This window comes from Oryctolagus cuniculus, chromosome 11, assembly GCF_051225735.1.
Source record: "Oryctolagus cuniculus isolate XC-2025 breed Fujian yellow rabbit chromosome 11, ASM5122573v1, whole genome shotgun sequence".
Classification (NCBI taxonomy): Eukaryota; Metazoa; Chordata; class Mammalia; order Lagomorpha; family Leporidae; genus Oryctolagus; species Oryctolagus cuniculus.
This window is the reverse complement of record NC_142877.1, coordinates 97,363,579-97,378,279: the sequence shown is the minus strand read 5'-3', so window position 1 is coordinate 97,378,279 and position 14,701 is coordinate 97,363,579. Positions and strand designations below refer to the sequence as shown.

The 14,701-nt window shown below is 38.9% G+C and overlaps 1 protein-coding gene across 12 annotated transcripts in view; it reads left to right on the top strand.

Annotated features, from left to right (window-relative positions):
• Window positions 1-14,701, top strand: part of CEP83 (centrosomal protein 83) — a 194,503-nt gene that overhangs the window by 149,423 nt on the left and 30,379 nt on the right. For 10 of the 12 annotated variants that reach the window (XR_016216930.1, XM_089308763.1, XM_089308758.1 and 7 more), the window contains 3 exons: window positions 1,265-1,379; window positions 2,201-2,345; window positions 2,458-2,607. Coding sequence is in view for 9 of the 12 variants with exons in the window: in XM_089308763.1 (XP_089164889.1) it covers window positions 1,265-1,379; window positions 2,201-2,345; window positions 2,458-2,607 (410 nt within the window). In the remaining 3 variants the exon portion in view is untranslated. Of the gene's footprint in view, window positions 1-1,264; window positions 1,416-2,200; window positions 2,346-2,457; window positions 2,608-14,701 lie in introns of all 12 variants that reach the window. The other 2 variants (XR_016216931.1, XR_011380198.2) reach the window with 1 other exon arrangement.

Genomic DNA, 14,701 nt, shown 5'->3' with positions numbered 1-14,701 from the left:
AACATGCAAACAAATTATTTAGTTACCAAATTCAACTGATTTTTCCATCCTGCCCTCTTCGTTCCTTGTCTGTTAATTGATTTCCTTCCTTTCAGTTCTTAAACACATTTACATTTAGAGTTAACTTTATGAAACAATTGTGTCATCAGTAGTTAACAGGATAAACAACCTTTTTTTTTAAAAAAATTATTTATTTGAAAAACAGAGTTACACAGTGAGAGAACGAGAGGCAGAGAGAAAGAGAGAGAAGTCTTCCATCTGCTGGTTCATTATCCAGTTGGCCACAATAGCCAGAGCTGTGCCGATCCAAAGCCAGGAGCCAAGAGCTTCCCCTGGCTTTCCCACGTGGGTGCAGGGGCCCAAGGAGTTGGGCCACCTTTTACTGCTTTCCTAGGCCATAGCAGAGAGCTGGATCGGAAGTGGAGCATCCCGGACTCGAACCGGCGCCCATATGGGATACTGGCACTGCAGGCAGCAGCCTTACCTGCTGTGCCACAGTGCCGGCCCCAGGATAAACAACCTTTGTGGCATATTAAGTTTATTCCTGCCACTCCTCAGCAGAGTTCACATCTCCCTCTTTTCTGTCTGCAACATCATACCTGGTTGTTTGCAGAGCAGACCGTGTGATGTTATTCCTCAATGATAAACTGTATGTTCTTTCTACCCACCATTTCTTCGTTGTCTCTGATGCTTTCTTGAAAACAAGGTTTCAGTTTTTTAGTCTGAAGATATTTTGACCATTGACTATTGGATTGAATCTTTTTTTTTCAACTTTTATTTAATGAATATAAATTTCCAAAGTACATTTTACGGATTACAATGGCTTCCCCCACCACAACCTCCCTCCCACCTGCAACCCTCCCCTTTCCCTCTCCCTCTCCCCTTCCATTCACATCAAGACTCATTTTCAATTCTCCCCATATACAGAAGATCAGTTTAGCATATATTAAGTAAAGATTTCAACAGTTTGCACCCACGTAGAAACACAAAGTGAAAAATACTGTTTGAGTACTAGTTATAGGCGGCCATTGGTGAATTAAGTCTTTTAAGATGTATTTGTATAGAAATGCCTCAGTTCTATTAAGAATTGTTTTCTTGGTGTCTCCTTGTTACCAAGGACTATACCAAGCACCGAAAAGCCTTCCTTTCTTATAGTCCATACCCTACTCCCAAAGTGTTTTCTCATTTGCACTTAGATTTTTGGTTAAGTACTAAATGTCAAGAAAATGACCAGTAGTAATTTCGATCTCTTACTTATTAACAGGTAAAAGAACTTAAACATTCAAACAAACTAGAAATAACAGACATCAAACTGGAGGCAGCAAGAGCTAAGAGTGAGCTAGAAAGAGAAAGGAATAAGATTCAAAGTGAACTGGATGGTAATATATGATTTCCTGTGTTTTCATTATTTCCAGGTATAAACTCAAATTATTAAAAATATATCAGCCACATTTTATTTCCAAATTCTTACCTTAGTTGAATTTGGTTTTTAAAAAATGTATGTTTTTCTTTTCTTTTTTTAAAAATTTATTTATTTGAAGGGCAGAGTTATAGACATGACTTGAGATGGAGAGAGAGTGTGAGAGAGAGCGAGTGAGCGATCCTCCGTCTGCTGGTTCGTCCCCAAATAGCCACAGTGGCCAGGGCTGGGCCAGACTGAAGCCAGGAACCTGGAACTCCATCCAGGTCTCCCACAGCGGTGGCAGGGGCCCATGCACTCAGACCATCCTCAGCTGCCTTCCCAGGCATCTTAGCAAGGAGCCGAATCGGAAGTGGAACAGCTGGAACTCAAACTGGGATGCCAGTGTTTAGGCAGTGATTTAACCTGTTGCGTCACACTGCTGCTCCTGAATTTTAATTTTGAAGTACATATGGAATATTTTTGCTTATACGTTGAATATTTTGTTCATTCTGTTATCTAAGTTTTTTAAAAAATGATTCTTAAGTTTATTGTCATAGTTATTTGATTAATAAATAAATTAAGTGTAACTTGAAAATGGGATTCCATCCTCCTTGGGTTTATAATTTTAAATCTGTTTAAATCAGTTTTATCAATGATATAAGGACTTTTGGGAATTCATATCTAGAGAGATTGTCTATATTCTTTTAATTTTCTTATCAGTTTATGAATGCTTACTGTTAATGATGATTTTTCATCTTAACCTTGAAAATGCTACATTTGTCTCCTGAAAAATACTAGGACTACAGTCAGACAATGAAATTCTCACATCAGCTGTTGAACATCACAAAATGCTCTTAGTAGAAAAGGATCGTGAATTAATACGTAAAGTACAAGCTGCCAAGGAAGAAGGTTATCAAAAACTTGTGGCATTACAAAATGAAAAGTAAGTAATTACCTTACTTTGTGTTAAATCTCCTTACAAATGAAAACATTTTGCTGTCATATCATCTTTATTGTAGTTTTTTTTTGAACATAATTATCGTCTATTGTTTTAGGCTAGAACTTGAGAACAAATTAGCCGATTTGGAGAAAATGAAAGCGGAACATGACGTCTGGAGGCAATCTGAAAAGGATCAGTGTGAAGAGAAATTGCGGGCTTCACAGATGGCAGAAGAGTTGGCCAGAAGGGAACTTCAGAGTATTAGGTTATATATGTAAAATCTTTCCATTTGGGGATAATTTCAGAGTTAATAAAGTGATAAAAAAGTAAACAGAGAATTCCAATATACAGTTTACCCAATACTAATATCTTATGTATTCATATGATGATAATCAAGAGTAAGGAATTAGCATTAATGCAATTAGGAATTCAAATAGGCATTACTATTATCAAGCCTATTTACTTCTTGGAAATTTTAGCAGTTGTCCCATGGATACTCTTCCTGGTCCAAAATTTAGTTCACACATTGCCTTTACTTAGTTTCCTTTATTCTAACATATGAACACTTTTGAAGAATGCTGGTCAGTTATTTATGGAAAGTCTCTTTGTTTTGATTTTGTATTTCATTTTTCATTATTAAATTCAAGTTTTTGTTTCTTTTAGCAAAAATAACACCAAATTTATATGGCCTTAGTGCATAGTTTCAGGAGGTTCATGATATGTCCCTTTTAACTGGTGACATAAACTTTGTTCACTTGGTACAAGAATTGCCATCTAGATTTTTCACTGTAAAGTTGTTACTTTTCCCCATTGTAAAAGATATTTATCTTATGACTGTCCGTATGATACTTTATGGTTGTGTAAATATTCCTATGATACATTTCCCCTACCAGTTACAGCATTCATTGGTAATCCTTTCCTGACACTCTGAGTATAGTATTTGCCAAATAGTGATTTTTTTCCTATATTCATTATACCTTCTACATTTTCAGTGGACATCTCCTGTGAGGAAGAGCTTTTTCTTCTTTAAATATTAATAGAATGATGTGTTGCTTATTGCTGGTGATATGTTCTGAGAAATGTGTTGTTAGATGATTTTATCAATGTGCAAATATGATAGAGTGCACTTGGAAAAATCTAGCTGTTATAGATCAGCCACTGAACATGACCGTTTAATGCCATCAAGAGGCACAGTAAACACAAGACAGTAGACTGCTGCCGGCATAACCCACCATACAATTTTATCGTAAACTGTTCTTAATAAGTAGGAGTATACTCTGAAAAGTGATTATTAAAAATGTGTAGTAAATATATAAACCAGTAACATATCATTTCTTATCAAGTGTTATGTACTGTCTCATATGTGCTGTAGTTTCATACAACTGGCAGCACAGTAGGTTTGTTGATGCCACCATCACCACACACAGGTGAGTAATGTACTGAGCTACAGCTTGCAGTGGCTGTTAATAACTGGACAGTAGGGAGTTTTCAGCCTTATGGGACTACTGACCTATGTATGGTCCATTGTTGACTATTTATATCAATATGGACTAACAGACTCTTATTCTTCTGTAATATAATCTTATTGCTTCAATTGTCTCATTTTGGGCCAATGGACGCTCTTTAAAGTTGAATTCTGTATGTTTTTAGCACACTCCCACCATTTTTTAAAGTTCTTTTTTACTTTCTAGCATCATAGGATGTTTCAGATTCCTCTTTTACTTTCCCTGCCCCAGCGCCGAAATTACCCATTTCTCTAAGGTGCTTTAGTTTTTGTTGGAGCACGGTATTTGAAAGCCCAAGATCTCACTTGAGGTACGCTTGCTGTTACTTAGGGAGGGGAACGTTGCTTTCAGGCCTTCTCAGTGAACTGAGCTAGGAAATATATTTATGTATACACAAATACACATTTGTATCCATTTCTTTAATTCTATATGTACACGTAGTCATGAGTTTACATTGACAGTTCCAATTGTTCCATACCAGGAAGTTCATTCTGGCCTTCTCTCTTCATATTTGTTTTGTTTTTTTATTTATTTATTTATATTATTTTTTGACAGGCAGAGTGGACAGTGAGAGAGAGAGAGACAGAGAGAAAGGTCTTCCTTGGCCGTTGGTTCACCCTCCAATGGCCGCCGCGGCTGGCGCGCTGCGGCCAGCGCACCGTGCTGATCCAATGGCAGGAGCCAGGTACTTCTCCTGGTCTCCCTTGGGGTGCAGGGCCCAAGCACTTGGGCCATCCTCCACTGCACTCCCTGGCCACAGCAGAGAGCTGGCCTGGAAGAGGGGCAACCGGGACAGAATCCGGCTCCCCGACCAGGACTAGAACCCAGAGTGCCTGCGCCGCAAGGTGGAGGATTAGCCTAGTGAGCCGCGGCGCCGGCCCTCTCTTCATACTTGTAACTCCTTTGACAGTGAGAAACTTGGCTTTCATTATCTTTAGTCCTAGTATGTGCATAAAATAGTTTTGGAATTGCTAACTCATGACTGTGAAAAACCCATTAACTAATATGTCATATTTGTATATAGTTCTTTTTTATCTTTAGCCTTAAGTGTATGAGTATTATCAAAATACTGTTTGTCAGAGTTACTTAGGGTTTTTCTCCCCAAATCTTCATTCACTGTAATTATGTTATTTACTTACAAAACAGATTAATTTTGGGTTCCCACTTCATTCTTCTTTGTTTTATTTATTAATAACACATGAAAAATCAATATGATTCTAAAAGAACAATTGAAAAAAAAAAGAAACAACCCACACATTCATCGTAGGGTGACTTCCTTGTCTTTTTCTCCTCTACTCTCATCCATCATCCCCATGTAACGAATCACATTCATTTCTGGTTTATCCTTCCTGGATTTTTGCCCTGCCACCCCACAGTGGCAGATGCGTGTATACTCTATTTATACTTCTTATCAATCGATCCTGGAAATTGCTTCATGTGAGTGCATGGAGTTAATCCTCATTCTTTTTCACAGTTGTGTAACACTCCATTGTGTGTATGTACCAATGCTTATTCAGTCTCCTTTGTTTGAATATTTGTTTCTGATATTTTGTGATTACAGCTAATAATCTTGTACCTGTATGCATTTTCATGTTACTGGAGGTGTATCTTCAGGGGAGTTATTGAATAGGTGGATCAAAATGTGAATTAGTGTACAGTTTTGTTAGGTTTTGCTGAATTCCCATCCAAGTGAATACTACTTTTCATCCTAGAATAGTTTAATTTGCATTTCTCATATTATCAATGAGGTTGAACAACTTGTAGTATGTTTTAAGTCCATTTTTTATCTTTGTATATGAATTGTCCATTTATGTCTTTCCCTATTGTCCTTGGTTTCTTTGGAATTTTTCCCTTCCTGTTTAAGAATTCTTTATTTGTGAGGAATATGCTTCAAATACTTTCTCTCATTTTGTTGGTTATCTTTTGACTTTGTTTATGGTATTTGTTGCCATGCAGAAATTTTTCTTACATAATCGAATTTACTAATGTTACTGCCTCTGGATTTTAAGTCATAGTCTCTCTGTCCACTGACATTAAACAGGAGTTTAATGCTTTGGGCTTGTGTGGTTTCATTCTAATGTTTAGATGTCTGATCTGTTTGTAGTATATTCTTACAAATGCTTTGAGGTATGGATTTAGTTTTATTTTTTTTGAAATGGCTAAGCAATTGTCCCATATTTTATTAAAAACTTACCTTTGCCCCAATGATCTGTGTTGATGCTTTTTTTTTTTATTTGATAGGTAAAATTACAGACAGTCAGAGAGAGAGAGAGAGACAGAAAAGTCTTCCTTCCGTTGGTTCACTCCCCAATTGGCTGCTATAGCCGTCACTGCGCCGATCTGAAGCCAGGAGCCAGGTGCTTCTCCTGGTCTCCCATGGGGTGCAGGGCCCAAGCACTTGGGCCATCCTCCACTGCCCTCCTGGGCCACAGCAGAGAGCTGGACTGGAAGAGGAGCAACGGGGACTAGACCCTGGCGCCCATATGGGATGCCTGCGCTGCAGGCGGAGGATTAACCAAGTGAGCCGCAGCGCCGGCCCTTGTGTTGATGCTTTTATGATATTTTAATTTTCTCCATATACTTGGATGTATTTCTGGACTTTCTATTCTACTTGACTGATCTGGTGATTTGTTCATGCACTCTACAAGAATATTTTAATCCGAGAGGCTTCATGATATGCTTTCATTTCTGGTTGAACTGTTTTACCCTTGTAGTTTTTCAGCATTTTTCTAGTTATTTTTGCATATTTCATTTTCCACGTAAACTTGAGTTCAGTGTATCTCCATAAAGTTTTTTGGTAATTTTATTGGAATCACATTTTTTTTTTCAAATTTTCTTATGGTAAAGTATGTATAAAATTTACTGTCTTATTCATTGTTAAGTATTGAATTCCTTGGTATTGAATACACTCTTAATGTTGTACAACTATCCATCTCTAGAACACTTCCCATCTTATAAAACTGAATTTTTTTAAAAATATTTCTTTATTTTGAGAGGTAGAGTTACAGACAGAGAAGGAAACAGAGAAAAAGGTTCTGCATCTGCTGGTTCACTCCCCAAATGGCCAAAATGGCTGGAGTTGAGCTGATCTGAAGCCAGGACCCAGGATCTTCTTCTGGGTCTCCCGTAGGGGTGCAGGAGCCTAAGCACTTGGGCCATCTTCTACTGCCTTCCCAGGCCATAGCAGAGAGCTGGATGGAAGAGGAGCAGTCAGGACTAGAACCCTCGCTCATATGGGATTCCAGTGCCACAGGTGGAGAATTAACCTGCACCACAGTGCCAGCCCTAAAACTGACTTTATACAGTAACATCATCTTCCCAACCCCTGGCAATCACCATTCTATTTTCTGGCTCCATGATTTTTGGTTACTCTGTGAATATCCCTCATGTAAATGGAGTCATACAGTATCTGTTTTATTGTGACTGGCTTATTTCCCTTAGCTTGATGTCCTCAGAGTTCATTCATGTCACAATTTCTGTCCTTTTTAAGAGTAAATCATATTCCAATGTGTATACGAGGGGACTTGGAAGAATTCATGCAAAATGTATATTAAGAAAATACTATGCATGGATTTCAACATTTTTTGCACCACAATAAATTTTTAATTTTATTATTCTGAGAACTTTTAGAAATGCTCTCATCATCTATACTACCATTTTGTTTATCCATCCATGGACACTTGAGTTGCTTTCACATTTTAGCTATTCTGAATAATACTGCTGTGAACTCTAGAGTACAGATGTATCTTAGAGACTTTGCATTCAATTACTTTTGGCATATACCCAGAGGTGGAATTGCTATATATGTTATATGATAATTCTATTTTTATTTTTTTGAGGAATAGCCATATTTTTTTTTTTTACAGTGGCTATACCATTTTACACTCCTACCAACAGTGCACAAGGGTTCCAGTTTCTCCACATGCTCACCAACACTTGTTCTTTTCTGTTTTGTTTTGATACTAAACATCCCAATAGATGTGTAGTACTATATCATTGTACTTTTTATTTGTAGGCATAGCATATTTTCATGTGCTTATTGGATATTTGTATGTCTTCTTTGGAAAAAAGATTACTTGAATTTCTTTGCCTATTTTTTAAACTGTTCATTTTTTATTGTGAAGTTCTAGAAGTCTTTAAAAAATGTATTCTAGATACTGATTTCATCTCTAAGATGTGATTTGCCAGTATTTTATCTCATTCTGTGGGTTGCCTTTTTACTTTGTTGATAAGTGCCTTTTTAAAAAATTTCTATTTCAGAATAGTTTTAAATTTACAAAACAAATTGTGAAGTAGTACATAGTTCTCATATGCCTCACACCCAGCTTCATTTATTACTAACGTCTCCTATTAGTATAGTAGGTAGCTTTTTATGCACAAAACTTAATTTTCAAGAAGTCCAATTTCTATTTTTTGTTACCTATGACTTCAGTGTCATATTCAAGCAATCAGTGACAAATACAACTTGATAAAGCTTTTGTCTCATGTTTTCTTCTGAAAGTTTTATAGTTTTAGGTCTTAAATTTAGGTATGTTATCTGTTTTGACTTATGTTTGTATATAGTATAAGATAAAGTTCAAAGTTCAATCCCTATATTGGCCTGTTTAATCATATAAAATAAAAAATAGAGTAATAACCTGTTACAGTAATATTAACTTTTGTAATTAACCATATATTTACTCTTACATATCTGTATGTTTTTCTTCCCCTCCCTTACTTGACCTGTTTTTTTTCTAATAGACATACTGTCCAAAGCCCTTCCATTTTACACAGTTGGACTTCCTTGAGCATTTCTTGTGGGGCAGTCTTAGTGGGAATGAGCTCTCTGTTTTTGTTCATCTGGAATGTCTTAATTTCTCATTTACCTCTGAAAGACTGTTGTGACAGATACAAGATATTAGTTGATTTTTTAAAAAAAGATTTATTTATTTGAATGGCTGAGCAACAGAGAGAGAGAGAGAGGAGGGGGAGAGGGGAGAGGAGAGAGATTTTTCATCCATGTGTGAGCCAGGCTGGAGCACAGACCCCTGATACTTGGAGGGTGGAGCTTTTTGTTGACCCTGGTTCCCATGGTGTATGCAGAAAACTGTTCCTGGAATATGTATGGAACTCCCTGCCATGATGCCACGGGTGTGGATATTCTGATAGGAGCTGAAATTAAGTGTATTTATAAATCAAACCTTTCCCTAGAAGTTGCAAGCCTTCATTTGGCTCTAGATTTCCAAAGTATTTACATCAGACAGATTCTGCCATTATATTATTGCCTAGGTGGGGAGCTGATTCTTGGTGTTTGTATTCTACCATCTTCCCAGAATACTTTGCATGAAACTTAAGCTAACTTAAGAAAAAATGACATCTTTTTGATGTTGAATTGTCTAGTCTAAGAATTTATTTTCATTTATTAAAATTTCCTTTTGTGTTTTTTTAAAAAAGTTTTAAAGCTTTCTTAATGCAATTTTGACACATTTCTTGAGTTTATTCCTAAGCATTTCATCTTAGTTGTAATTTTTCCCTTACATTTTGTCCTCTAGCTGGTTATTATTTGTTTACAAAGATTATCAATTTTTATTGCCTAATTGGGGTAATGGGGGAGAGAGAGACATTTCGACCATCTGATTTACTGTATCAATGCCTGCAACAGCCAGGGCTGGACTGGGTGTCTCACATGGGTGGCAAGAAACCAAGTACTTGGGCCAACATCTGTTGCTTTCCAGGCCCAGTAGCAGGAAGCTGGGTTGGAAGCAGGTGGGACTTGATCCCAGGCACTCAGATATGGGATGTGGGCACCCACTGTGCCACACAGCCTGCCCCCTGGCTAATTTTGTATCCTGCTAACTTGCTCAGTTCTTTTATGGTTTGACTTCATTTTTTAAATTTTTTTGAAAGGCAGAGGGATGGGGGGAGGGAAGGAGAAGGGAGAGAAAGGGAGAGAGAGGGAAAGAGAAATCGATTTTCCATGCTTTCCACCCGCTAGTTTACTCTCCAAATGACCCAAACAGTCAGTTCCAGGCCAGGCCAAAACCAGGATCCAGGAACTGCATTCTGGTCTCGCACATGGGTGGTAGGGGCCCAGGTACTTGAGCCATCTTCTGCTGCCTTCCCAGACACATTGGCAAGAAGCTGGATCTGAAGCAGAACTCCAAGATAAGGGATGCTGGCACCACAAGCAATGGCTTAATATGTCATTGTGGTATTAAGGTATTAATTTGATTTTCTCAGATGACAAGTGATGGTGAACATCTTTCCATGTACTTAAGAGGCTACTGTACTTTGTGAAGTATGTGTTCAAATGTTTTGCCCATTTAAACATTTTTCTTGCTGAGTTGTAACAGCTGTTTGTGGGTCCTGCATATAAGCTCTTTGTTGGGTACGTATTTTACAGATTTTTTTCCCCAAGTCTTTGCCTTATCTTTTGTTCCACCTAATTTGTGTTTATTGAAAGCAAAAGTTTTCGTTTCCATGAAATCCATTTTATCAATTGTTTGTTTTCTAGCTTGTGCTATTTGTGTTCTCTTTAGGAAATCTACTTGGTCCTGTTAAAAAAAAAAAAGTCTCTTAGCTTTTCTTCTAAAAGATTAATCTTTTGATTCTTTTAGGTTTTAAGGTCCAATATGTATTTTTGTATGGTATGGAATGATGGCAGGTGTACTTTTTTTTAATGGAGGTATCCATTTGTTCAAGCACCATGTATTGATGACTCTTTTCTGCCTTGAATTATCTTGGTTCTGTTGTTGAAAACTAATTGGCCATATGAGTGTGGATCTGTTTCTGGACTCTGTCCTATTCTGCTGATCTGTATTTCTGTTGTTTATGCCAATATCATACTATCTTGATTATTATAGACTTATGGTAGGTTTGATTCAGGTAGTGCAAATCCTAACCTTGTACTTACTGTCATGATTCTTTTGGCTTTTCTAGGAGCTTTTCCTTTCCATATAAATTTAAAAATTTCCTTGTGATTTTATTCAAAAGTTTGTGATGATTCTGAGTTGAATTTATAGGTCAGTTGAGGATTATGATTTATAGGCCAGTGAGGAAACTGATTATTTTAACAATATTGAGTCTTTCCAATTCATGACATATTTCTCCATTAGATTCACTTTCATTTCTTTTATGAGAGTTTTCATTATTGACATTATGTACATCTTTTTTTAATTTTTAATGTATTTTTATGCTATTATAAAGGGAGTTTTAAAGAAATTTCACTTTTTCAGTTGTTGATTACTATCATACAAAAAATATAGTTTTCACATACTGACCTCGAATCCTGTGGTTGCTCAGATAAAATTGTCTAATAGCCCTTTTTCATTTCTTAGAGTTTTCTTTTTTTTTTTAATTTATTTTTTATTTTTGACAGGTAGAGTAGACAGTGAGAGAGAGAGAGAGAGAAAGGTCTTCCTTGTCTGTTGGTTCGCCCCGCAATGGCCGCTGCGGCCAGTGCACCGCACTGATCCGAAGCCAGGAGCCAGGTGCTTCTCCTGCAGGGCCCAAGGATATGGGCCATTCTCCACTGCACTCCCGGGCCACAGCAGAGAGCTGGACTGGAAGAGGAGCAACTGGGACAGAATCCGGTGCCCCGACTGGGACTAGAACCCGGGGTGCCGGTGCCGCAGGTGGAGGGTTAGCCTATTGAGCTGCGGTGCCGGCCCGATTTCTTAAGAGTTTTCTAAAGAAAGGTGCTTTGCTCCTTGTGCTTTCTTTCAGTTTACTTTGTTCTTTAGTTATTTTTGAATTGAGAATTTAGTGTTTGTTTATTCATTCTTATTGGTAAGATTGTTCTGTGCTTATCCATAAATTATATTCATTAATTATCATTAAGTTTTATAAATTTTATCACTTCAATTTTTGTTTTCTTTTTAATCCAAGAGTTGTTCAACAGAAGATATGTAGGATTGCTAAGGCTGTCATAACGAAACACTACAGGCTGAGTGGTTTGAAAAACAGACATTTGTTTCTTGAGTCTAGAAGTCTGAGATGTAGGGGTCAGCTCATTTGGTTTCTCCTGGGGCCTCTCTCCTGGGCTGGCAGATGGCCCCCTTCTCGCTCTCACAGCCTGTCTGTGTACAAGAGCATCCCTGGTGTTTCTCCTCCTTAGAAGGTCACAGGCATATTGGATTAGAACTTCCCCTTCGGGCCTCAGTTAACCTTCCCTCTTTAAAGGCCCTGTCTCTGGCTATGGTCGTGGGATTAGGACTTAAGGTATGGATTTTGAAAGGGTATATTTCAGTTCAGAAGATTTTTAAATTTTCAGGTGGGAGAGCATTAAACATTGTTTCTGATAATTTCTAGTTTTATTTTTCATCGTAATCAGAGTAGTATTTGACTATGCAACACAATGATGTTTTCTTTATGATCTTATATATCAAGTCTAGGACTGGTGAGATGAGTGAAACACCCAGGTTACAAAAGTTAAGGAGGCGCTCACTTTCATAAGCTATTGTACTCTTAAAAATGTTGTACCATGGATACCTCATCTGCCTCCTCCTAGTCTTAGTCCTATAGTGCTTGGTCAATTTTTGTGAGTGCTGTATTAGCACATGTTTAAACAAAGTACAGATGCTCCTTAAGTTACCGTGGTATTATGCCCATATAAACGCATCAGAAGTAGGAAATATTGTGAGTGAAAAAATGAGTCTAGGGGCTGCTTTTTGGCCAAGTGGTAAGATGCTGCTTGGGATGCTTGCATTTCATCTAAGAGTGCCTGTGGGTAAGTCCCACCTCTGTTCCTGATTGCAGTGTCTTAAAAATGTAGCAGTCTTTTTTTAAAAAAAGGAAAGCATTTATTATACCTAACCTACTGAACGTTGTCCCTTAGGGACACGGGATCCTGTAGAGTACCCGTTGTTTACCCTTATGATCCTGTGGTTGACAGGGAGTTGGGTAGCATCATGAGAGATTGTTGTACTACCACAAATTTCACTACCTGGAGAAAGGATCAAAATTTACCATGTGCAGCATAGTTTATACTGAACGTGTATCACTTTCTCACCATTATGAAGTTGGAAAATTTTAAGTTGGAGTTGATCTGTCTAAAGTATCTGTAAGATCTGCCTAACTGGCTGGCGCCGCGGCTCACTAGGCTAATCCTCCGCCTAGTGGCGCCGGCACACCGGGTTCTAGTCCCGGTCGGGGCGCCGGATTCTGTCCCAGTTGCCCCTCTTCCAGGCCAGCTCTCTGCTGTGGCCAGGGAGTGCAGTGGAGGATGGCCCAAGTGCTTGGGCCCCGCACCCCATGGGAGACCAGGAAAAGCACCTGGCTCCTGGCTCCTGCCATCGGGTCAGCGCGGTGCGCCGGCCGCAGCGCGCCAGCCGCGGCGGCCATTGGAGGGTGAACCAACGGCAAAGGAAGACCTCTCTGTCTCTCTCTCACTGTCCACTCTGCCTGTCAAAAACAAACAAACAAACAAACAAACAAAAACAACAACAACAACAAAAAGATCTGCCTAACTGTGATGTCTAGGTCTTCTGTGTGCTTTTTTGTCTACTTATAGTATATAAAGTCTCCTGTTGTCATTAGTTTGTTTCTGTGACTCTTTTTTAAAAAAATTTTGCTTCATAAAGGCAATCATTGTGTTATTGCTATATAGACATTTATAAAAATTACTTCTTGATTATGAATTGTAGCTTTATAGTGTTAAGTGATTTTGGAATTTTTTTCTTCTTACTTGAATTCTCCATTGTCTGGTATCATGGTATCATCACAGCTTTTGTTTTCCTTTTGTTTGTTTCTTCCTTTATTTTTTTTTTTTAAGATTTATTTTTTTAATTGAAAGGCAGAGTCACAGGGGTGGAGGGGGACAGAAAGACAGACAAAGGTCTTCCCTCTTCTGGTTCATTCCCCAAATGGCTGCAATGGCTGGAGCTGGGATGATCCAGAGCCAGGAGCTTCCTCTGGGTCTTCCACACTGGTGTAGGGGCCCAAGCCATCTTTGCTCTCCTAAGCCATTAGCAGGGAGCTGGATTGGAAGTGGAGCAGCCGTGACTCAAGCCGGTGCCCATATAGGATGCTGGCATTGCAGACGGCAGCCTCACCCATTATACTACAGTGTCAGCCCTCCTTTTGTTCCTTTTAAAAAAAATACTTATAACTTGGACTTTTGGTAATCTGTTTTTTAAATGTTCATTTATTTACTTTTTATCTGTTTGGAAGGCAGAGTAAGTAGACACATGCACACTCTTCCTTTCGCTGCTTCATTCCCCAAATGCCCACAACAGCCAGGGCGGGGCCAAGAGAAAATGAGGAGACTGTGGCACCATCCAGTTCCCTCACATGGTGGCAGAGGCCTGAGCACTTGAGCCATTATCTGCTGCCTCCCTGGATGCATTAGGAGGCTGGATCAGAAGCAGGATAGCCAGGACTCAAATGGTACTCTAGTGTAGGATGCGGGCGTCATTAGTAGCTGCTTAATATGCTGCGCCACATGGCCTGCTTTACTGCTGTTGCTTAAGTTTGCCTCTTATACGTTTGTCTCTGTTTTTAAAAATTTATTTACTTAAAAGGCAGAGAGGGGGAGGGGGGAGAGAGAGAGGGAAATAGGGAAAGAGAGGGAGAAAGAGGGAGAGAGAGAGGAGAGAGAGAGAGAGAGAGAGAGAGAGAGAGAGAGAGAGAAATCTCCCAACCACTGATTGACTCCTCAAATTCCTCCAAAAGCTAGGACTGGCTCCAGCTGAAACCAGCAGCTGGGAACTCAATCTGGGGGTCTCATGTGGGAAACCTGAGCTGCCACCTGCTGCTTCCCAGGATACATGTCGGCTGGAAACTGTAGCAGAAGCGGAGCTGGGACTTGACCTCAGGCAATCTGATATGGATGTGGGCGTCCCAAGTGGCATCTTAACCGATAGGCAAAATGTCTGC